The sequence below is a fragment of the Moschus berezovskii genome, chromosome 2, assembly GCF_049115385.1.
Source record: "Moschus berezovskii isolate FMDL1 chromosome 2, NW_MosBer_1.0, whole genome shotgun sequence".
NCBI lineage: Eukaryota > Metazoa > Chordata > Mammalia > Artiodactyla > Moschidae > Moschus > Moschus berezovskii.
This window is the reverse complement of record NC_142461.1, coordinates 64,520,012-64,544,481: the sequence shown is the minus strand read 5'-3', so window position 1 is coordinate 64,544,481 and position 24,470 is coordinate 64,520,012. Positions and strand designations below refer to the sequence as shown.

The following is a 24,470-nucleotide window of genomic DNA, read 5'->3' as shown; positions in this document are numbered from 1 at the left end:
AGTGACTAACACTTTCACTTCCTGAGTGGTTGCTCTGTGCCAGCCTGAGTGGGGAGCAGCTCAGGACCTGGTGGTGATGATGAATACAGTACGGGGGTAATGGGGGTGCTGCAGGGGTCTGGAAACAGAGGTGACCATGATTGTGAAGGAGTTGGGGGGCTTCTCAGAGGAGGTGACATCTGAGTGGCATCTTGAAGGAAGAATAGCAGTCTGTCATACAGAAAGGGTGATGGGTTTCTGGTGGGCGTGCCAGGGTCAAGGTAAAGAGCAGGGTGGGATGAGGATGCTGCAGGTAGACCCAGGAGGACTTTCCCTGAAGGCCAGGGGCTCAGCAAGGCCTTGGCCAGGGGAGGGTTATGATCAGATTTGGTTTGGAGAAGGTGTCTGTTTCTAGGAAAGAAGGTGCTCTGAAGGGGTATCCAAGGTGGGACGGAGCTGCTTGTGACCCGGAAGGGAAGGACGCAGAGAGGCCCCACTGGTGCGGTGCTTTGGGGGTGAAATGATGTCCATTGCAGCCAATCAGATGTGGGAGGAGGATTTGCGAGGATGGTGGCCCGAAATGCTCTCCAGAAGGCTGGGAGGGGTGGTTCCTGGGACCAGGCTAAGGGGGCAGAGAAGGTAGAGCAGGCGCGGCCCAGGGGGTGTTGTTGGTGCCACTCAGACAGCCAGCATCTTACAGCACAGATTATACAAATAGGCTTAAAGGATCAGCCAGTGATCCCAAAATCTCAAGGCCAGAGGAAACCCTGTAACTTACCAGAACCCTCAGGGAGAGCTCTCTATCTCTCATCTATCCAGAGTTTTCTGGATGGGTGTTTTCAAGACTGAAACCAGACAGGCTGGCCTGTGAGATAAATTCAGGCAGTTCAGAGCTGGGGCTGTCTGCCTGGCAGGTCAGCTGAGCTGTGACCGCCTCCTTGCCTCACGTCCGGCATTCTTTTGCACTCCCACTTTCTACTTAGAAAAACATGAGACTATCATGCAGACTTTTAAAAAGTGACGTTCTAGGGCCTGTGGATGTAAGATTTGAGGCTCCCAGGGAGGGAGCTGACCACTGCCTTTTGGTTTCTGCCGCCCGCGACCTTCAAGCCCTGCCCAGAACCTTCTCTTCGCGCCGGTGTGGAGACCCACTGCCTTCTTTCTGAAACAGCGGCCATGGGTCTCCTTGGCTCTCTCGAGTGGCTGCCCCATTTTTTGCTTCTTTTATGGCAAAACTTCCTGACTCACTGCCTGTGCCACCATCTCTCCCTGAGCGTACCTGGGTCCTGGTGTCTACCACGTGGCTCCGGGGCCTCACTGAGTCTCTGATGGAGCTGACTGCTGTCAGCTGTTTCTTTCTTGGTTGAATTCCAGGCCCCAACACACCCCTAGAGATTTTACTTTGTCTTCCTTTGCTTTCATCCATTCCTGCTCACTCTCCTTGGCTGGTTTGTCTTTTCCCTCCTGGTAATGTTGGAATGCCCTGTGTCTTGTTCTGGAACTTTCTCTGCCCTCTCTCTTGGAGATCTTGCTCTGGGCCTGCCATATTCTCATCTGTAGCCTCCATCTCTCCCTGAGCTCTGCCTTGTTTCTAACAGTCTCTGCTCTTTTTTTTTTTTTTTAATTGAAGTACAGTTGATTTACAGTGTTGTTAGTTTCAGGTATACAGTGAAGTGGCTCAGTTTTACTTATACATACATTCTTTTCATATTCTTTTCTGTTACGGTTTATCACAGGATATTGAGTATAGTTCCTTGTGCTCTATATAGCAGGACCTTCTTTCAGTCTTTGCAGGTCTTAATAGGCATCTCAGACTTAACATGGCTCAAACTGAGCACCTGCCCTGAACCTGCTTCTTGCCCCTTGTTACATCCAAGCAAGTGGCTCCATTGTGCAGTCACCCCCATGCTCAGCCCAGAATAGGAGCCATCTTTGACCTACCCCTGTTCTTTTCAGAAAATTGGCTTTCAAATGTCTGTTCTGTAATAATTGATGCAAACACTGAATTAGCAGTATCTGTGAGGGGAAGCATCACTTAGTAAAACGCCTGCTTGTGACCCACTCGCCTGGCAGAGATGGCACGTTCCCTGAGCCCTGTGTTCCCTGGCTTCCTCTCTTAACCCATGACAACTCCTCTTGCTCTCACACCCAAGAGAGGACTGTGGGCTCTGTCTTCAGAGCCACTGTCTCTTTAATCCAAACCACCATGGATCTGCCTGGGTCATTGCAGTCAGACCCCTTCCTCCCAGATCTGCTCTCTGTACACCTGTAGGGTGACTCCTTTATACCATGAGTCCTGTCACGTCCCCCTTCTGCTCGAAATACTCCAAGGGCCTGCACTCAGCTTCTTGCTGCTCCTTGAACAAACCAGCCTCCTCCCACCCAGGCTGGCGGCTCCTGCCCCTGGCCTGTGACTGCCACGGTCTCCCTCAGACCCTCAAGTGGCATCCCATCCCTTCCTTAGTGAGTCAGGGTGGTGGCCCTCCTGCCCTTCCCATGCTGCTGCAGCCTGCCCCTCTGCTTTCCTTCACACACCACCTCTCACTAAGGGGAGCGAAACGGACATTTATCTCTCCCGCACCTTAGTTACCCTGTCTCCCAAGTAGGTGTCAACTCTGTGGGCTGTGTTCTCACACCAGGCACAACACTTGATGCATAGTAGGGCCTTGATAAGACATTGGCTAAACACGTGAGCGTGAATAAGTGATGAAAACTGTTGAATGAATGAATGAGCAAGTGGACGAGAGAGTGAATGAACATACGCGTGAGTGAGTGAAAGGTGGACCTGCTGAGCAGCCAAGGATGGGAGAACGAGGGCTGTTCTTTGAGGCCCTCCCTGTCGTGGTCCTCGCTTTGATTTTTCTTGTCCTGTGAGTCTGAGATGAGGGGCATTGCCTTCTGACTTCCTTTCTCAAGGTGGTTCTTGCTACTTGCCATGTGTGGGACTGGGAGCTTGTTGCTTAGACTTGAATAATCTTGGGTAACAGTGAAAATGCTTGGCTGCGGTCTGTGAGGTCATTTGGAAAACCAGATGAATCTCAGAATGAAGAAGCCTCGAAATTAATTAAACCCTCCTTGGCAATGATCAGAGGAGGAAGCTGTTTGCTTTCGGAGCGTGGGGCGGCGGCCGGGAACCTGGGTTGGTGCTTCCCGGCTGGGTCTGGGGGACACGTTGTTGATTGCCTTTGTCTCCCCCTCCAGGGCTGCCACCCAGGACTATGTGCGGCTAGGATGGAGACATCCGCGTCAGCCACGGCCACGGACAAGAAAGAAGTCAAAAGTGGGATCCTGGAGGGCCTTGCATTCCCTGACCCCGGCAGGAAAGCCTCGGCTCTCGCGGTGGCCACGGCAGCGGCGGCGGCCGCGGTAGCTGCCCAAGGAGGTACTTGCTGTTCAACGGATTTGGTGGGGGGGTGTTTTTCATGAGCCCATTTGAGATCAATGAGGTGGGTGGTCGATGTCACTGGGCAAACATCCTGGGTTCATGGGGGGAGCCAGAGGGTTTTCCAGGTTCTGGGGAGCCCAGGCACTGGGATGGAGGCCTGCAGGTGGATCTTGGAGGTCCAGCCCCCCTAATCGGGAAGTGGGGTTTGGACATCTTGGGCTCCATCAGGGAAACGGGAGAGTGAAGGCATGGGAAGTGTGGGGCTGAGGGGCGGCCCGGGTGTGTGTTCCCTTGGCACATGTGTGCCAGAGAGGCGGCTTCTTGCCTCCGGCCTGCCAAGGACTATTTTGGAAAGTAATTGTCTCCTGATCCCTTCTGGCTGTAATTAGAGGGTCAGGTACGGAATTTAGCATCCTTAGGTGAATTTCTGGCCAACTTAATTATAACAGAAGGACTCCCCGAGCCACAGCCTCTCATTTTACTGCCCCAAAGAGAAATACACTCTGGTTTCCACTGGTCTGTGCCAGCATCCCGTTGGGAAAGTTTGGCGGGAAGGCAAGACCTCCCCTTGTGTCTGCGCGGTCCATCTGGAGGCCACAACACTATTTCTGTCTCCGGGGAATGGAGAGACTTAGATTTCTTTTCTTCCCTTTTTATTCAGGCGCATTTAGTCATGCCCTGTTGCTTTTGCTACTCAAGCGCAGCTCAGAAGCGCAGCTCAGAGGCAGCAGTGGGGGTGGGGGGGACTGTGCCCTCTCTGGAGTGGGGTGTGAGTGCTGGCCACACCACTCACACGTTGATGTACACAGACCCCAGGGGATTTTCTTCCAGTGCAGACCCCCAGTCGGTGAGTCAGAGTGAGGCTGAGTTTCTGTAATTCTAACCTGTGCTCAGATGATGCTGGGACTGCTGGGCCGTGCCGGGTGCAGCTTAGAGTTGGAGCCCTCGGATTTGGAAAGAGAGAGTAGATAGGATTCACTGTTTCCAAGAGTGAACTGGTTGTTGTTACCACATTGTTTTTATTTTTCCTCGTGATTCTGAGTTGGATGTCAACTAGGAGGTGGATACTTGGCTTCCTGCCTTGTGTGATGTCCCTTGACTCCAGTCCTCTCTAGGAGCTAGGCTGTCTAGGCTCTTCCTCTGTGAAGAGGGACCAGTGGGGTGGAGGAAGGAGCCAAAGGCCAGGGTGGACCCTGTGCACGTGTTGTCAGGGAGCCAGGGCATGAGTGGAAGGAGAGGAGGGTTGACCGAGGGTGGGGTTCTGTGGTGGTCCCAGTGCTGGCTTGTCCTGGGCCTGGCTGGGTCTGCATTTGGTCTGTTCCTCCCCCTGGCCTGTGGTGACGTCTCAGGCTGTCCCTCTGCGTGATGCAGAGGTGCGTGGGCCCTTGAGGCCTGTATCACCTTGGTGCCTCTCTGGCCCACCCTCCAGGCCCTCAGGTGTCCCCACCTTGGCCTGTGTCTGCCTCTCTGAATCCATGAGTGGACTGTGAACTGCCATGTGGCACACTTCACTGTCATGTCCCAGTAGCTGAGAATAGACCGAGGTGGTAATTAGGGAGTAATTACAGAATAACTGGGGAGAAAGTTCTTGAACATCAGACCTGGTTGTCACCCATGGGGCAATAACTACAGATGCTTGAGTTGGTCTTGGTCTCTTGGGGGTGGGGGCAGGCAATGGGCCTAGAGCTTGGGGTGCAGTGGCTCCCCAGAGGCGCCTGACCTCGCTCTGCCCCATGCCCTCACCCAAGAAGTGGTCCTCCCTACCCCTGCAGGCTTCCATCCACCCCCTCATTGCTGGACCCCACGGGAGTGCTTGGCTGATGAGGTTCCTGCACTGGGTGGACGTGCCTCTCCACCCAGTCGCCCAGGACAGGTGGCTCATTGCCACTGGAGCAAGTTAGGTGTGTCTCCTGCTCCCTGAGCCACTCTCCGGACACCTCATTTGCGAAGAGCCCTCCTGGAGTCAGGCAAGAGCAGTGGGATCTTGGAGCGGTTCCCTGAGGGCTGGGGGACCGTGATGTCTGCTTCCTGCCGGTGAAGCAGCCCTGGGGCACTGGCCTGGGTCCCCATTCCAGCCATGTCCTGGGTCCCAGTGTGACAGGCCATTCACTTCTCTGGGCCTCGTTTTCCTAAACTGTGTTGTGAGAATATTTGGCAAATGTTATTCCAAGTCTGTATAATCTCGTGACCTCAGACCTTTCTTAAATCTTGCCCACGGTGACAGAGATGCCGTGAGCAAGAATCCTCTTTCACTCAGGAAACCGAAGTCCTTGACGGTTCCAAAGAACCTCTGCTGTGGGCCCAGAGGGACTTAGGCCTGTGGACAGGTGAGATGGATGCACAGAAAGCGGTGCCAGGCAGCACAAGGGGTTTGTGCGGGTCCCCCACACGGAGGCCCTCTCAGGATGGGAATGTTTGTGTTCTGCTCTGGAGCTCAGTGCCTGACGGTGTCCTGGGGCCCTGGGTGGTGTCAGGGAAGGTGGCATTGGTGAGGAGCTGGCCCACGAGAGGGGGGCTCAGTACATGGCTTTGGGGCTGGCATGAACATCGGTGGGCAGGGCAGAGGGTCTGCATGAAGATCTGGGAGAAGTAGTTGACCCAGGGCGATGTACATTGCATATGGGAAACCTATCTCTTTGGTTCTTAAGGACCTTCAGGTTTCTAGAACCCTCTATTAGAATTTCAATAAGGGGATTCCCCTGGTGGTCCAGTGATTAAGACTCAATGTTGTCACTGTCAGGGCCCTGGGTTCAATCCCTGGTGGGGGAACTAACATCCTACATGCCTCGGCCAAAAAAAGTCAGCAGGTCTGAGAGGCAGGGGTGCGCAGACTTGGGAGAAACAAGTCTACAAGCTCTCCTTCCAACTCTGCCGTCTGTGGCAGAGTTTCAGTTCAGTTCAGTCGCTCAGTCGTGTCTGACTCTTTGCGACCCCATGAACCGCAGTGTGCCAGGCCTCCCTGTCCATCACTAACTCCCGGAACTCTCCTGCTTTTTCTGTGGCCATAGGTTGGTCATTTAACCTTGCTGAGGTGGAAGTATTTACACCATGGAAATTGGCAAACGCTATGCATCAGGGCTGCCTCCAGCCCCGTCCTCTCCCAGCACTTGACTTATAGTATCTGGAGCCTGGCTCAGCTTCCTTGGCCCCGTTAGGAATGAGAAGGAGAGGAAGGGTCCAGAGTGAGTTGGTCAGGGATGAGGGCAGTAGGAGTCCCCAGTGGCAGTGTTTGGGAAGGACACGCAGGACGTCTAGGGTGTTAGGGGTGCGGTGTTGGCACATCTAGTTCGTGGGAAGTCAGAGTGTCTCCTTTTGTAGGTGGGACCGAAATGAGGTGGAGAAGGGACTGGCCCAGGCCTTCTGCTGCTTCCCTGGAGAGTGGGGTCTGAGGCTCAGGGCCCTTGCCTCTCCCATACTGAGCGTCTCCTTCTTGAATTTGCTTTGAGATCCTGACTTAGATTGTTTGTGGATGATTGGGCCTTGAAGCTCAGCCTGCTGACACTGTACGTATGGTCCAGCCTCTACACCATCTCAGGACAGTTCTTATCTGTCCCTTCCCTTGTTGGTTCAGTGGCCTAACAGCACCTGCTTCCTTCCAGCTCTTGGAGGTCTGGGCTGTGACTTATTTGCAGAGGGACCTTAAAAGTTACCTGGCTCGAGCAGCCTCTGTTGCTTGACCACCCTTTGGAGCTGTGAAGCTAGCTATGCTCAGGACTGGGTATTTCCACTGAGAGGTTCCACCTCCTTGTGTGACAGGAACACCTTTGCATCACAGGGCTGTACAAGGACAAGCAGCCCTGTGGTCAGACCAGACGGCAGAAGCCGCGGCTGGTGGGCACTTTCCCAGCCTCTGGAGCTGCTGTGCTAACACTTGGGAGGCCATCAAGCTTTAAAAACACATTTTTGCCCAGAGCTATTTTTCCCTTTAATTTTTTCACATGGTGTAATTTTAAAGGCAATTCGATTCAGATGTTTCTCATTTTTTTACACTGAAACTTCCCCGATGCTGTCGTATTTTCCTCTTCAACAGTGGATTTTCTTTCCAAAAATATTTCTGAACCTCTGTGTTTGCTTCAGCTGAGCACCAGGGACCCAGCCACCCCCACGCCTCTGGGCTGGGAGGATGAGAAGGCTGGAGCCATAAACCTCAGCTGCATCTTGATCCAGGGAGCTTTCCTTGTCCCCAGAGTCAACACAGGCCATAGAAATTCTATGATGCATCTATGGTAGCCAACACCTCGCTTTTACACTGAGCACCCACCATATCCTAGGCCAGGGTGCTCCCAGGGTGGTCCTTCCATCAGAGTCAGCAGCATCAGCATCCTTGAGACTTGGGCCTCACCCCAGACCTCCTGAAGCAGAGCCTGTGAGCTCTGATTCTGATCTATGCCTGGCAGCAGGAGGCAGGATGGGTCTTTGAACATGTAGAGTGAGAATCATACGCAGAGGTGCCACGCAGAAATTACAGGAGGCATACAGTGTGCTCACACCTGCCTGGCACAGGCCCCTTGTGAGTAGTAGCTATCTCTCTCCTTGTATGCAGTGTAGAGTCATAGTTGAAGCAGCCCAGCCTCTGAAGCCAGTCTGCTTGCTTAAGGCCCAACTGTGCAGATCTCGGGCAGGTCTGTGCCTCAGTTTTCACATCCATAAAATGGGCACCAGAATGGCACCTGCTTCATAGCATTGTGAGAATTACCTGTATTAGCACATGTATGGTGCCAGGCACACAGTTAACTCCAAGTTAAGTCTTTGCTCTATAAACTATAACCAGATTTCTTTTTCTAGGTCTGCAGGCTCTGCCTGACTTAGAAGGTCTCTTTCTCTAGTATCCCTTGCTAGTGGACCCCCCAAACAGGTGGTAGGAATCCCAGATTTCTGGTGTCTTCCTGTTTGAGAAGGTGGACGGAGCCCTTGGCTGGAAATTGTACCTGAGTTCTTGTCCTGCTGTGCTTTGCTACCACAGGGTGTCATGGATGGGTGACCTTAGTGGGTCCCCGGCCTTCTTAATTCAGCCTTGTGTGCTGGAGGGTGGGATCAGACCGAACGATACCAAAGCTGGCCAAGCCTTAGAGTCTTGGGTGACTCTAATAAAGGCAGACTTTCAGGATGCTAAAACAGAATCTCCTGGGCCAGGGCCTGGGTGTGCATATGTTAACACATTTCCCAGGTCATTGTCCAAGGCATGGATGAGCCCCCCAGAAGCAGAGAATTGGTGGCAGCTGGGCAGTTTTGGTTGGGGGCGGGGAGCCTGGCATTGCTGTTAGCACGGCACTCCCTATTGCCTGAACTCCCACTGGCCACCCCTTCCCAACAGGAAGACACCCTCTTGTTCACAGACCATTGGCTTCTCGGAAAGTTTCTTCAAGGTAGACTTTTGTTCAGAGGGGAGTTATTCATGTCTGTTTCAGAATGCTGTGAAAATGCCGGAGTATGGAAATAAGATGTTCTTACTGTGAGGCTCAGGACTGGGAAATCCCAAGTCATATGGTACCCACCCTGCCTTGTCATCCTTAAGTGTCTCCATCCCTGGTGTGTCTGTTTCTTTTTTTTAACAACAATTTTAAAAAATGTTAAAGTTATTTCTTTTTGGCTGCACTGGGTCTTTGTTGCTGCATGTGGACTTTCTCTAGTTGTGGCAGCAGGGGCTGCTCTTTGTAGCATGCAGGTCTCATAGAGGTAGCTTCTTTTGTTGCGGAACATGGGCTCTAGGGTGCTCAGGCTTCAGTACTTCTGGCACACAGGCTTAGTTGCCCCGAGGCATGTGGAATCTTATTCCCCGATCAAGCCTGTGTCCCCTGCATTGACAGGCAGATTCTCAACCACTGGACCACCAGGGACGCCCGGGTGTGTCTATTTCTGTGTCTCTCCCACTCCCCCCGCCCAAGCCCCGAGGCCCTGTGACAGCACCCCCAGCAAGGCAGACATCCAGGAAGTGATTGCTGGGTGAGGGGAGTGAGTCTGGTACTGTCACGCCAAGCGTGTGGCCAGCGGGCTGGGGCGGCCAGCTGCCTTTGCCGACCCGGAGGTCCCTAGAATGAGGGTCCATTGGGCCTGGCCTGCTCCTGGGCCCTGGTTCCCCTCCTCAGACTCCCTGGACAGCGGGGAACTTGCTGCTGTGGGCCAGTTCTGCTTGGCCTCCTGAGCTGCCCAGTAGGGCCACACACTTGCTTTGAGCCCAAGGATGCACTCACGTGTGGCTAAGTGGGCAATTACTCTTATTTAAGTGATTTTCAGGATGGCTGTTGGTGCTGCTTCTGAGCTTGTTTTAACTGCCCAGCCACATGGAACAGCCGGTTCCCATAAGACTTTTCCCGAAAGCAGAGCTCAGTTCTCTGTGACAGCTCCGCACGCCCAGGAAGTGGAGTGCAGCACAGTTCCCTGGGCGTTTTCAGGGTGGTCTCTGAATGACTCTGTTTTTTTTTTTTCAATTGAAGTATAGTTGGTTTACAGTATTGTTTCAGGTGTACAGCAAAGTGATTCAGTTATACATATATAGACATTTTTTTTCGGATTCCTTTCTATTATGGTTTAGCACATATAGTGCCCTGTGCTATATATTAAGTCCTTTTGATTATTTTATATATAGAAGTGTATATGTGTTGATCCCCAACTCCTACTAATTTATCCCTCCCTGTCCTGAATGACTGTTGATGTTGCCTGGGCATTGTCTCAGGTGCCAGGGTGTCCTGGAGGATCAGAGAGTGAGGGCTGGAGCCTCCTTCCAGCCCTCCATGGAGCACGGAGAGTGGGGGAAAGGACCTGGCTTCCTCCCAGCCCCCCACTTGTTAGCTCTGTGTTCTGGGGCAAGTCAGTTAACTTCTCTGAAGTCTGGGAAATGGAGATCATACTGGTCACTCCTTCTGGCCACGATGGACTGAAATGGGACAGCCTTTGACCATGGCTGGCAGAGTGCCTGTGTGGAAATGGAGTAACGTGGGGATGTGGGTCTGAGCCAGCTTTCTTGTGTATGGTGGCCTCGTGCTTGATGCTGAGACCTCATGCTTTAAATGCCCCTCAAAGCGGCTGCCACCCCAAATCAGAGGGGATGCCTGCCTTCCCCCAGCACAGCAGGCTTCTTCCCCTCCTGCCCACAGTGGTCAAGGCCAGCCTGGGGTCTGCACTCTGGCCACTTGCCTTGGCTCCCGTTTGCATTTCGGACCTGCATTTCTGTGCCTTTGAGCTACCCCGGCAGCAGGAAGGTGTTCCAGGTGCTGCCTTGACTCGATCTTGTTGGTCCCCAGGACATGGGACCCGCCTGGCAAACATGGCTTCACTTCTCGTGACTCTTTTACATGTTAAACTGTAGTAGAGTTTGGAGAAAGCTTTGAAGTCATTTCCAATGATAGAACTGGAAGAAGCTTTAGCAATCATCTAGTTCAAATCCATTCATTTTACAGATGTGAAGACTGAGGCCCATATACTTGAAGTCCAGTCACCCGGGGACATCGTGATGACTGGAAACCCATATTCGAGGCTCCGCCTATATTGGGACACTAGCTGCCCCCAGCCCTGTCCCCTTCCTGGCCCCAACCTCAGCTTCCCAAAAGGATGGTGTTTATGTTAGAAACATTTTTCTGACGTTTGGTTCTGTCACAACTAATTTTAGCATTTCTAAAGCTTGGTGAAAATACAGCCTCGTTACTGTGATGTCAGTGCATAGTTTACTATTAGTATATTCTGGGGTTTATCATTTTAGTCATGTTTAACACGACTGCACCAGGCATGCACTATTAAATCTGGCTTATTTTACATTCCTGTCCGGAATTATTTATTTGTAACAATTTCCTCTCTATCAAAAGACACAGCTAATGCTGTGTTTTAATGTGTTATTTACACACAAAATAACCTATTTACAACTCAGTATGCGCTGGAGGGAGGATGGATGGGCCCCGGTTTCCTGCGTTCTGTTATATCGGAGTTTAACAATCTGGTTTGCTAATAGAACCATTTATCATTGGTGTGGGGAGGATAATTTATTTTATGTTTGTGGCCAGGTCTCACGGCCTCTGATCTCGGGAACATATGGAAGATAATGAAGTCAGGCCTGGTGTTCGGGGGACATGGGGGATCCCTGGCCTTCCTGAGATTGCCCCGGGGGCTTTGGGGTTCCCTGAGCTCACATGGGCATTACACAGATGGTTCCGAAATGCCAATCAGAAATGTATGGGCAGAGACACTGCCTCTGCCTTCTAGGGGTTCCCTGGGATGATCCTGCCCAGGAAACCTCCTCGGAGGCAGCTTGAGAGAGGGCCCATAGGGATGTGCAAGGTTTTTCCAAGTGGGAAGAGGAAAGAGGGTGTACATTATTGGGAGAGCAGAAACAGAGTAGCCCGTCAGGAGTGCAAGAGCTTGGGGGCAGTCATCAGGCTGGCGCACGTGCCTCTAGGGGTGTGTGGCCTGAGAGGGGCTCCGGGGTGGCAGATGGAGTGTTCAGACTGCCCTCCCCTCCCCAGGGCATCCGGGAGCCATCCACAGAGGCTGAAGTCAGGTCCTTGCAGTGCTGGAATGGGAGGGCCAGCTGGGAAGCCCACCTGAAGTGGGAGGCAGTCTTGGGCAGAGCAGCTGGAGGCAAGGGGTCCAGCAGCCAGGCGTGGCGGGATGGGCAGTGGTGTCTGGGGACCTATAGGACCCAGGAAGGGGGAGGCCTTTTGACTGCCCTGCAGTTAGGCCCAGGGGTGACTGGGGTATCCAGGTGGGTGTGTGGCCACTGGATCATGTGGACTGAGGTTCCTGTGGCTTTATCAGGGTCCCCTCCTTTTTGGCACACTGATGGGTGAGGGGGAAGCAGTGCATCTGAATGCCAGCACCAGGGAGGGCAGGTGGGGAGGAGGAGAGGAGTCATCCGAGAATCAGGAGCCTAATGCTTGTCCCCAAGAGCTTGACCCGTGGAGAAGCCAGATGCCCCAACTTACGGCACTGATATGGCCATTGCCTGAGGCCTGAGTGACCAGGAAAACTGCAGGGAAAGAGGGGCCCGAAAGGCCTTGAAGGCTGAGTTGGGCCCTAGGAAGGCCCTCCTCTGCAGCTGTGTGCTGGCTCTCGGTCGGGGTCCTGCTGGGAGCAGCCGCACGTTCAGATCAGGTGGTTGGGGAGACGTTCCCAAGGAGGTGTTTGCAGGGTGTGGCAGGACTTAGGGCAACTGTGTGGCTGGTGCATGGAGCACGCAGCTCCGGGACGGCCACTGTGGTCGGGGGCCCGGGGCTCAGGCTTGGGAAGATGAGGTTTGAATCCTTGCTCTGCTGCTTGCCAGTTGAGTATCCTTTGCTGATCTGAACCCTGGTGCCCTCATCTTCAAATCGGACAAAGTACTTGACTTTTGAAGACCGCAATGCAGGGAAGCAGTGTAGAGTGCTTCGACAGCACCTGGCATGCAGTAGACGTTCTGTGTGGAGTTTCTACTGTATTTGTATGATTGTGGCTACTATTAGGTTTATTCTAGAACTGTTTTCCCACAGTAGCATGTATGCTTCCAATAGATACCTGAGCGTGAGGAAATGAAGGAATGAGTACACAGGGATCTGAACAGGCTTTATGGAGGAGCAGGCTGCCCGTGATGTGCAAGGGGGATGGTGTTCTAACTGGAGGAAAAGCATGTATAATACAAAGGTCTTGGCGTCTGAAATGGACTGGGGGTGGCTGGCTCTGGCTGCCCCTTGGCAGAGCAGATCCCTTCACTCCCCAGCCCCAGCACAAGCCCCTCTCTTGGGACTGGGAAGCTCTATAATGCTGTGTCCAGAGGACCTGCTCCACCTGTGTCCACCAGCTGCTGCACAGCCATACGAAGAGGCTGGAGGCTCAGCCTAGCCTGGCTCTGAGTGTGCAAGGCTCTTTTGGAGCCCCTTCCAGGTTTAGGCGGGCTTCCCAGGTGGCACCCAGTTCAGTTCAGTCTCTCAGTCGTGTCCGACTCTTTTTCGACCCCATGGACTGAAGCACGCCAGGCTTCCCTGTCCGTCACCAATTCCCGGAGTTTACTCAAACTCATGTACATTGAGTTGGTGATGCCATCCAACCATCTCATCCTCGAAGTCCCCTTCTCCTCCCGCCTTCAATCTTTCCCAGAATCAGGGTCTTTTCCAGTGAGTCAGTTTGTTGCATCAGGTGTCCAAAGTATTGGAGTTTCAGCTTCAACATCAGTCCTTCCAATGAATATTCAGGACTGATTTCCTTTAGGATGGACTGCTTGGATCTCCTTGCAGTCCAAGGGGCTCTCAAGAGTCTTCTCCAACACCACAGTTCAAAAGCATCAATTCTTTGGTGCTCAGCTTTCTTTATAGTCCAACTTTCACATTGATACATGACTACTGGAAAAACCATAGCCTTGACTAGACTTTGTTGGCACAGTAATGTCTCTGCTTTTTAATATGTTGTCTAGGTTGGTCATAACTTTTCTAACAAGGAGCAAGCGTCTTTTAATTTCATGGCTGCAATCACCATCTACAGTGATTTTGGAGCCCCCCCCCAAAATAAAGTCTGTTACTGTTTCCACTGTTTCCCCATCTATTTCCCATGAAGTGATGGGACCAGATGCCATGATCTTAGTTTTCTGAATGTTGAGCTTTAAGCCAGCTTTTTCACTCTCCTCTTTCACTTTCATGAACACGCCCAGGTGGCACTAGTGGTAAAGAAACCTGCCTGCCAGTGCAGGAGATGTAGGAGACGCAGGTTCGATCCCTGGGTCAGGAAGATCTCCTGGAGGAGGGCATGGCCGCCCACTCCAGTATCCTTACCTGGAGAATCCCATGAACAGAGGAGCCTGGCTGGCTACAGTCCATAGGGTTGCACAGGGTCAGACACAACTGAGGTGACTTAGCACGCACACGCCAGGTTTAGGCAGCCTCTTCTCCGGGGGCAGGCAGGGAGGGAGGGGGCTGGAGGGGCTCTGTCTTGAGAAAACTGCCCTTGGCCCTTTCCCTGTGTGCTGGCTGGCGCTGCTCAGTGGGTGTGGACTGCCAGCCTTTGTGTGGGGGAGTTGGGCTGCCTGAAGTCCTGACATCGGACAGGGCAAAGCACTGTTCCACATCCGATTTTCTATCCCCTTTGAGCAGCCACATTTGAGAGGAGGGCTCGGGCTTGGTGTGGTGCTGGCAATAGACAGCAGGCTTGAACTCTGTGCTGTCCTCCATCCCTGCCATTCTGGACATGAAACCTTGTGCATGAAACCAGAGCAGGGTAATGCTGGGCAGGGCAGGACAGCACCCTCTGCTCCCAACCCAGAACCTTACATTTACCCTTACTGTCACCTTGCCTCTGGGTTCCTGCAGAGGCCCACACTGTCCTTCATCCTTCTTTGTGACCTAGGTTCCCTGGTGCCAGGGTCCTCCCCATGGACAGCTGTAGGCACCTGAGTACCAGGGGCTGGGGCAGCTGAGCCCGGGGAGAAGAGGGTCAGAAAGGGAAGCACAGGTTGCCAAAGCGCGAGTTGTGAGGCTGGATGCGATAGAGAAACTTTGTCCCATTTCTGGTCCAAAGTCTGCCCACTGATCACATTTCTCTGGGCTGCGTTGGTGCCAAGGAAAGCAACAGGTGCCTTTAGTCAGGTACACGAGTGGGGCACCCTTGCCTGATGTGTGAAGTGGGGGTGACAGGACTCACCCATGTAGCGGGTGAGGATCTGCATGTGGCCAACAGGGGGCTACTGTCACTATTCTCATGGGAGGGTGACCTCACCTGCCTCAGGGGGCCTGTGGCAACTCCTGGCTGTGCCATTAGCGGCCAGAGTAGTGTGGTGCTTTCCAGCTGACCTCTGCCCTCAGTGGCGCCCTCATGCCAGGCCTCCAGCTCTGCCAGCTTAGGGCTGACTACGGGGTGGAAAAAGGAGGGAGGGAGGACCTAGCAATTCCGCTCTTAGGTATCTCCCCAAGAGAATTGAAAGCATATGTTTCTACAAAACCTTGTAGATGAATGTTTATAGCAACATTATTATAATAGCCCCACCCAAAATGAAAATAACCCAAATGTCCATTAGTTGTGCTTAGTTGCATCTGACTCTTTGCAGCCCCATGAACTGTAGCCTGCCAGCCTCCTATGTCCATGGAATTTTCGGGACAAGAATACTGTAGTGGGTTACTGTTCCCTACTGCAGGGGATCTTCCTGGATCAAACCTGCGTCTCTTGTGTCTCCTGCATTGGCAGGCGGGCCTTTTACCACTGGCGCCACCTAGGAGTCCATTAGCCAATGAATGGATAAAATGTTGTCTATCCACATAATAGAATATTATTTGGCAAAATAAAGGAATGAAATGCTGATACATACTTCAGCACCTTGAAGTTAAAGGTATTCATACCATAGCAAGGCATGAACCTTGCTAACATTATGCTCAGTGAAAGAAGCCAGACACAGAAGGCCAGATATTGTGTAGTTCCCCTTACATTAACCGTTCCAAATGAGCAAATCCATAGGGATGGAAAATAGATGAAAGGTGGTCAGGGGCAGAGGGGAGAAAGAAATGGGGGTGGCTGCTGATGCATATGGAGTTCCTTCTTGAGGTGATGAGATGTTCTGGAATTAGAGGTGATGACTGTTCAACATGGTGACTGTACTAAAAACCATTGAATTGTATGCCATAAAAGGGTGAATTTTATGGTATGTGAATTATATCTCAGTTTTAAGAGAGAAGGAAGGGAGAGAGGGAGGAGGTAAGGAAGGAGGTAAGAGAGGGTGAGGGAGGTGCTTGGGGGTGTCTAGGAGAGGCTTTGTCATGGCCCTAAAACCCTGGCATGAGTTCCGGGGCTGCGTGAGCACCATTGCCCCCCAGGGAGGACTCTGCTGCCTCTGGCGAATGAGCAGCCTCCCTTACCAAGTCTATAGGCTCCAGAAGCTCTAAAAACCACTGGAGTGGAAGGATGGTGTTTAATGACAAAGTAAATAATTACATTAAGGGTGCGAGAGTGGAGGGGAGCCGAGTAAATCACTTTAGAAGGAGCACCAGCCTGCAGTTCACTTCTGGGCCTTTATCACCACATTACGTCCTCCCTTGGATGCCGAATAATTGATCGTGGCAGGGCTGTGGGCTCTGCAGCAGCAGGGGTGGGGGTCCGGCGGGGCTGGGAGAGACTGCCTGCCAGCAGGCCAGGGTGACCCCTCCTCCTGCTCCAGGTGGGTGAGGCATGGGGGCCCAGGAGAGAGGAGTCCCTGTGCTGCTGGAAATCAGATGCTTGGCTGGGAAGGGCCAGCTTCTTCTGAGCTTCCGAGTGGGAGGGGCTTGGGGCCATGTGGTCCACTGAGGCCCAGAGAGGAGAGCAGTCTGCCCGAGGCCAAACAGTGAGCACGGCTGGACCCCGGTAAGGAGCTAACCTGGGTCCCCCAGGCCAGGATGCTGCCCTTGCCCCAGGGCCAGGCTTGAAGGAGGGGTGGGCGTTACATGCTTAATGTGCGGGGTCCCAGGCTTTCTTCAGAGCAGCATCCACGGAGGTCAAGTGCTGGCTGGATTGCAGCTGCCAGAAAGTGGTGGAGGTGGCAGGTCAGCTTGCTGCAGCTTGCGGGGTCTGGCGCACCCTCCTGCCTCCGTTGGCCGGGCCTGGTGTTCCCAGAGTGGCCCCTTCCCTTCACTGTTTTCCCTCCACTCCGTGTCTCAGTCAGTCCTCAGGGAGTCCCAGTGGATGGCTCAGGAGTCCTACTTCCGCCTCCCCAGCCCGCTGCCTGTCCTTCAGGCCAGCTCTTAGCCAGGGACCATGGATGGGCAGGCAGCTGAACTTAATTCTGAACCTCAAGAAGGTCATGCATGATATTGAAAGATCCAGGAAGATGGCAGTATCTTGGCCTGAAAGGATGGCTCTTCTCCAATGGAGACTAAGTCAGGATGCTTGGTGGCAAGTGATAGAAGCCCACTCAGACCCTTCAAACCCAGGAAGCCGGAACTGCTGCACCTGGGCCCCAGTGATGTCACTGAGACACTGCCCCTGTCTCTCTCTGGCGCTTGGTGGGCTGGGTACACGGGTGCGTGGTGCAGTCAGAGCTCTGGCTGTTCAGAAGCGGCAAGTTTCCTCCTCTTAGGGCTGCTCCTGGGGTCACTAGGCCTGTCCCTAGTCCCTCGTTGTCTTTGGAGCCTCCCATGAGGGAACACAAAGTGCATCTGATTATTACCAGGTGAGAGTCTTAGAGAAGAAATGCCAGAAAGTTCCTGGGGGGTGGCATCACCAAGGTGGCTCCTCCAAGAAGGTGGGGCAGGGGTGCTGAGAAAGAGACAAGAGTGGTGGCCTAGCAGCAGGAAGGAGATGGCTTACTTAGAGGACCTGGACAAGAGGGCTTACTTTGCCTGGGGGATTCACAAGAAGGGGTGGAAGGAGAGATGCAGTTGTCAAGAGAGCTTTGTAAGGTGTGGGGAGGCTTGGATGCGCCACAGAGGAATTTGGACTTTGGGTAGTAGTGAGCCATTGAAAGTCCTTGAGCAGGGGAGGGCTGTTTCAAATAAACCCCCTTTTTTGCTGGGTTGACTGTGACTTGAAGCCCCTACAAAGGAGATACTGGTGATTCTGGCTGGATTTCTCTGCTTTTCAGATCACTCTTCCTCCCCGCCCCCCACCTCCTTCCTGTCTTTCCACACATGTTTATTGAGGGTCTAGTGTGTCCCAGGCGATGTTGTGGTCACTGCGTCACAGCACAGGACACTCAGGCAAGGTTTGCTTTTCCTGGAGAGGACGGTCCAGTTGGGTGAGAAAGGCAAGTCCTCCCATGAATGGCCACACTGCCGAGAACAGGAAATGGGGACCCTAGTTGGGGGAGATAGTGTTTCCCAGGATGGTTAAGGCCACTGTGCTGCTGAGTCAGAGTGGAAGTCGCTTTCTCTGCCAGGAGAGGAGAAGGGGCAGAGGAGCAGGCTCTGGCTGTGCCCATGCTGGGGGGCAGTGACTGTCACACCCCATCCGACCATCCCTGTTTCGGGAACAAGAGCTGAAGGGGAACCCCAGGGAGCCAGATGCCCTGTTTCCAAGCCACTGTAGGGCAAGGGTGGCTCCTCGAGTCCTGATCTTTCTCACGGGAACGGGCTCCCCTTGCCTCTGGGGCCTGTGGTCAAGACTGGAGCCTTCCCCCTGGGAGCTCTGGCAAGGCCAACCACAGTGCCAGCGTTGGGGACCGCAGGCCCCACTCTGTGTTTCTGATGTCATCGCGCCCAGAGTGGGTTGCCTGTTCCTTGGCTGCAGTGATGCTGCCGGGTGACATCTGTGAGAGGTTCCAAAGATTCTCGGTGTGCCAGATGGAAGGTGCTAGAATCCTCTCATTAGTGCCTGGAGCAGCCCTGACCAAGGGTCCTGGCGGGGGTGTGAGTGGTCAGAGATGGTTTTTGTGCATGTGTCCCCATGGAGGCGTCAGGAGCTCCTGGGATCTTAAAAAACATTAATAAATAAAACAGAAAATGGAGTCAGTTTTTCCCTGTGCTGTGATTCTGGGCACTCCATTGCTCTGGAGCTGGGGGCAGGATAACAGCGGCCTTTGAAAGCTCTTCCCAGAGGAGGCAGAGGCAGGGAAGATATGACGTGGGGCCACAGCATTGAACTCTTCTGTTCCAGAAACATCCCAGCTGTACACCGGGAGCAATCTGACCCCCTCAGCTGGCTTCTATCTTGGGAGGGAGAGAACCAACCCCAGGGTCAGACTTGAGACTCTGGGCTCTGCTTGTACAAGAACTTAACAGCTGGGTGGCTGCCTGGGGTGGATGGATGCCACCATGCATGTCTGCTGGACCAGCCTCTTGCTGGTGGCCTTCTATGTTCAGCTGCATCAAGCCCTTCATCCTCAGCTGCAACAAGCCCTCCACCCTCAACTGCATCAAGCCCTCCGTCCTCAGTTTCCCCCCCATCCTGGTTCCCACCCCGGTCTCTTCCTGCCTTTCTTAAGTGCGGGCTCATGCCCACAAGATCTCCAGGCTGTACCAGCCCCTTGGACTGCTACATCTTGAGGAGTAAGATCACCCCAACCTCCCCAACCCATCCAGGGCACATCTTAGGCTGTGCCCCGGGTATGAGGTCACTTGTATACAAAGTTATCATCCGCAGAAGCTCTGAGATGGGGTGCTGGTGCACAGGGCTTATCAGGAGGTAAGAAGCGGGCTGGGGACATGATATTGGACAGGTACAGGGTAACTCAGCCAGCCACAGCCACCGGTAACTAATGGAGTTTCATCCTTTGGGAAGACTCCAGGACCCTTCGTGATCTATCCCACCCAAGGAAAAGGGAGCTGAGCTCCTGTCACTTCGACCTCCAGTGCAGAGGGGCAGAGTGGGATTTGCAGGCAGAAACCCACAGACAATTAACCCCAGGTGCTGGCGATTGGAAGCTGGGTGTGGATGCTTCACAGTGGTGGGAACAAAGGGACATGAGTGGAGATCACTGAGCATCAGTCACACAGAGACAGAAGTGGTGGGAACTCAGAGGTCATGATTTCTGGGGGTTTAGGAGTCCTTTTCCATGTCTTTCTCACTAATTTCATCACTAGAGATGAGTTCTGATGGCTTAAGAATGGATGAATGTGGAACCATAGGGATTCCCCAGGGAAAAGACAGCAGCAGGGCTGTTAGCGGACATCTGTGCCTCATGGGATGAGTGTATCAGATGCTGTGTTGAGAGAACAGAGTTTGACGGGACAAGCCCAGGAGGACAGGAAAGAGGCTGTTACTTGGAGAAGGGGCTGGATACAGGCCTGAGGGACCCAAGAGTCCCCTTGGTGCACCCTTGAAACAAAGGCCCTGTGTCCTGCCTCCCTGAGGACCATCGGTGCTGGAAGTGCAAGCACGGGGGATGGCTCTCCCAGCCTGGCCTGGCGTGGCGGAGACCTCAGACCCCAAGCCCCAGGGATGAGCCTGATTTATAACCAGTCACTAAAAATATATACAGTGAAATGAAAACCGCCGCCACTGAGCAGCCTCCCGCTGCCCACTGTGAAGATAAGTAACGGCAGTTATACAGCCACTTAAACCCTTACCTTTGGGGTGTGGAGGGGTCTCTGCAGACAGTACGTCTTTATCATGAAACGTTTACCACCACTAAGCGGGAGAGAAGGCAGCTCAGCCACAGGGCTCTTCTGCCTTTATGGAACTGCAGCCCATCGGAAACTGGAGCCGCAAATCACCGCATCCAGAGATCAGGGGGAGTGAGTTAACCCTGACCGCTGCCTTCCAGACTGTGCCCCTGCCCCAATCCCACATCAGTGTAGGGGCCAGGGGCCAAGTGCAAGCTCTGTGGGCACGCATGGCCCCTGCTCACCTCTGCAGCCTCATGCGGTCCCTTGCACATGCCAGCCTCTGCCTTTCGGCGTGGCTCTCCCTCTTCCCAGATGCCTTCCTCTGCTCATCTGCCAGAGCATCCTACTTGTCCTTTGCACATGCCTCGTGGTCCCCTAGACACCCACTGTCCTACCAGGTGAATTAGGGGAGCAGAACCACTGGAAGTGACATGGGACCAGAGTTGTGATGGGGCCAGTTCACACTGAGCTGCGGCAGCCACGGAGTTTCTGGAAGGTTGTGGTCTCTGCATCTTGGGTCAGCTATAGGTCAGTGGGGTCTGCAGTGAGAGGAAAAACCGGGTGTGATGGGGAGAACGTGGCTGTGGACGCAGATCTCCTGTCATCCTTGGCGAGCTCCCAGTCTCAGGCCGGACGAATGCAGGGGAGCTGCAGAGGCAGCCTGCCCCTTGCAGCTGTTTTCACATCTGGTCTGGGAGCTGGGCCAGCCAGCTCTGCCCCTTTTGCCAGGGTGAGCCAAGGATCAGGGTGCCTGCTGTCCCTTCATCATGGGTCCCCAGATTTTTTGGTACCTTAAAAATGACTGAGGATCCTAAAAATCTTATGTTAGTGGGGTTCACACCTCTTGACATTTACTTTACTAGAAATGTCATGTTAGAAAAATTTATATTTTAAAATTCATTGGAAAATAACAATGGTGGTTCCATTTTTATGAAAAGTGTTTTCTAAAATTAAAAAAAAAATTAATGGGATAATTCTTTTGTAAATCTCTTTCATGTCAGGTTGAATAAGAAACACCTGGATTCTCTTATCTGCTTCTGCATTTCATCTGTTGTGATATGTTGTTTTGGTTGAAATATGTGGAGGAAATCCTCCATCACATAAGATGGAGTTAGAAAGTGGAGAAATATATTTAAAGTCTTTTAAGTGAATTGTTCTTCTCTGATATTACTTGACATGTAGTTGTTTCTGAAATGTTACTTTCAGAAACAACTCATCTCAAAGCCCTTTCTATATTCTGTTTGTTAAAATTCCATTGGTCTGCCTTGCACTTGGAAGGGGTATTTTTTTACCCAGGCACCACTGTGTGTCATCATGCTGTCGTCCCTTGGAAATACTGGCTCATGGAGTTGTGAGGCTGACCAAACATACAGAGATTTAGAAAGACACATCATTTCTTGGTATTACTGTGAAAGTGCCGCGACTTGCCCTGCCCTGAAAGAGGCCCCAGCTCTGTAGCAGCCTACCTCTTAACGTCACCCACATTTCGCCGCGGCCAACCCTGAGCTGGAGTCACGCCAGAGAGGGAGATCTTGGAAATGAAGTGTCAGCTTAGCGATACCACCATGGGAGTTTCCCCCTGCACCCTTCCTGTGCCCCTCGGTGCTCCCTGCCCTGTGCACTTTCTTCTCTTCTGACCGTCTGTATTCTCCAGCTAAGTACAGGTCCGTCAGGACCCTGCCCCATCTCCCCACCCAGATGGCTCCTTGGTCCCTCTGCTCGTTCTCCTCCCACACTGAGACCATCGGTCTGCCCACTGGGGGAAGTCCCCTGCCTACGGCCTCCTCTGAGGGTCCAGCATCATCAACCTCTCACTTATATATATATATGATAGAAACTTAAGAGACCTGTGCCTGAGGATGGTACAAGATGCTGGGTGCCTCAGCTCCTACAGAGGATAGACCTTTCTAAAGCCTTTATGCCTGCTCTCCCACCGGAGGCCCAGAGAGATCCCCAGACTGTCCCACCTTTTTGATCCCCTTTTTGATGGGGTCCCGGACCAAGTGCCCCTGCCCTGCTCTGTGCTTTGCAGGCATCACGTTCTCGGTTCATGGAACCATGTGGCCCTGTGCCCACACTTGGCAGAGGTCAGAGCTGCCTGAGCCTGAGGACCGAGCCCCTGGCAGAGAGGGGGTAGAGGAGTCGAGGACTCCAGGAGTGCCAGCATCCTCCCTGGAGAAGGCAGTGCCTCCTACTTGCCTGGGAGTAGGTGGTGGAGGTGGTGGCACCTGTCTTGAGTCTGACAACAAGGCTGCCACCTGCATTTGGGATTTTTTTCCATCCCAGAAGACATCTCTAAGAAGAAAATAGCTCCGTATCCCTCAACAGCCTCTGGGAGGCAGAGTGGAGGTGGCTAGGGCCCAAAGCAGAGACAAGAGTGTGGGCTGAGCTTTTCAACTGGCTGGGTCCTCCGCTGACACTGCATGTTGCTGGCATTTGGCATGAAGCCAGGAGCCAGACTGGATCCTGATGGTGGGGAGGTCCTTATGGGGCGGGGCTCTCTGGTAGGGAGCCAGGGTGTCGCTTACTGCAAGACCAGCAGTGTCCATCAAGATGCTGGACTCCTCTCTTCCTGCTTCCCCAACCACTCCCCAAAGGACTTCTGAGCCTCCTGACTTTGGGCTCACAGTAAGTCTCTGCAGGGGACCCTTCCCCCAACTCTGCCCCGGGTCCCAAGTTTCCTTCAAGACCACATTCAGTTAGTCAATTCCATTTAATTCAGAAAGCATTTGGATGTTTACAGGAAGCCTACTCATTAGCCTGTTGCCAAGTTCACCCAGTTATTAAGTGGTTCAGCCAGGACTTGAACTTGAGTCTGTCTGAGACCTAAGAGCAGACCCTTCTTTCTTCCTACTGCTGCTTCCCTCCTCCTGTCTTCTGCTCATAAACCTGCTTATCTGGAGTAGTCACAACCCCCTGCCCTCTTTAACTTATACCCACGTTAATAGATATAAATCTGCTAGAATTGTTTCTAGACAGTCCAGGGGCAATGAGTAAGGGTGTAAGGGCCTTGTCTATGGATAAATTTTACATACTATTTAGTAAAAAGACTCTGGTACATAGGTCTGGAGGCCCAGGGGTATCTTGTCTCTTTCTGAGTTCCTGGCTCCAGTTGGTAGAAAATTGCCCTTAGGGGTGGGTAATCTCCAGATGGGTGAGGTTTGTTCTGCACTTTATAAGTGCTGATAGCAGATAATTCAGTGTAATATTAATAGGATGCTAGTGTTTGTATGCAGGTCAGGAAGCAACAGTTAGAACTGGACATGGAACAACAGACTGGTTCCAAATAGGAAAAGGTGTACGTCAAGGTTGTATATTGTCACCCTGCTTATTTAACTTATATGCAGAGTACATCATGAGGAACGCTGGTCTGGAAGAAGTACAAGCTGGAATCAAGATTGCTGGGAGAAATATCAATAACCTCAGATATGCAGATGACACTACCCTTATGGCAGAAAGTGAAGAGGAACTCAAAAGCCTCTTGATGAAAGTGAAAGAGGAGAGTGAAAAGGTTGGCTTGAAGCTCAACATTCAGAAAACAAAGATCATGGCATCTGGTCCCATCACTTCATGGGAAATAGATGGAAAAACAGTGGAAACAGTGTCAGACTTTATTTTTTTTTGGCTCCAAAATCACTGCAGATGCTGATTGCAGCCATGAAATTAAAAGACGCTTGCTCCTTGGAAGGAAAGTTATGACCAACCTTGATAGTATATTAAAAAGCAGAGACATTACTTTGCCAAGCAAGGTCCGTCTAGTCAAGGCTATGGTTTTTCCTGTGGTCATGTATGGATGTGAGAGTTGGACTGTGAAGAAGGCTGATCACTGAAGAATCGATGCTTTTGAACTGTGGTGTTGGAGAAGACTCTTGAGAGTCCCTTATACTGCAAGGAGATCCAACCAGTCCATTCTAAAGGAGATCAATCCTGGATGTTCCTTGGAGGGACTGATGCTAAAGCTGAAACTGCAATACTTTGGCCACCTCATGCGGCGAGTTGACTCACTGGAAAAGACTCTGATGCTGGGAAAGGTTGGGGGCGGGAGGAGAAGGGGACGACGGAGAATGAGATGGCTGGATGGCATCACCGACTCTGTGGACATGAGTTTGAGTGTACTCCGGGAGTTGGTGATGGACAGAGAGGCCTGG

At 52.6% G+C, this 24,470-nt stretch overlaps 1 protein-coding gene across 1 annotated transcript in view; it reads left to right on the top strand.

Moving 5' to 3' along the window:
* The window catches only part of GLI2 (GLI family zinc finger 2), a 266,098-nt gene that overhangs the window by 63,995 nt on the left and 177,633 nt on the right, over window positions 1-24,470 (top strand). The window contains exon 2 of the mRNA XM_055397327.2: window positions 3,181-3,361. Coding sequence (XP_055253302.2) covers window positions 3,211-3,361 — 151 coding nt within the window. The 5' untranslated portion in view covers window positions 3,181-3,210. The remainder of the gene's footprint in view (window positions 1-3,180; window positions 3,362-24,470) is intronic.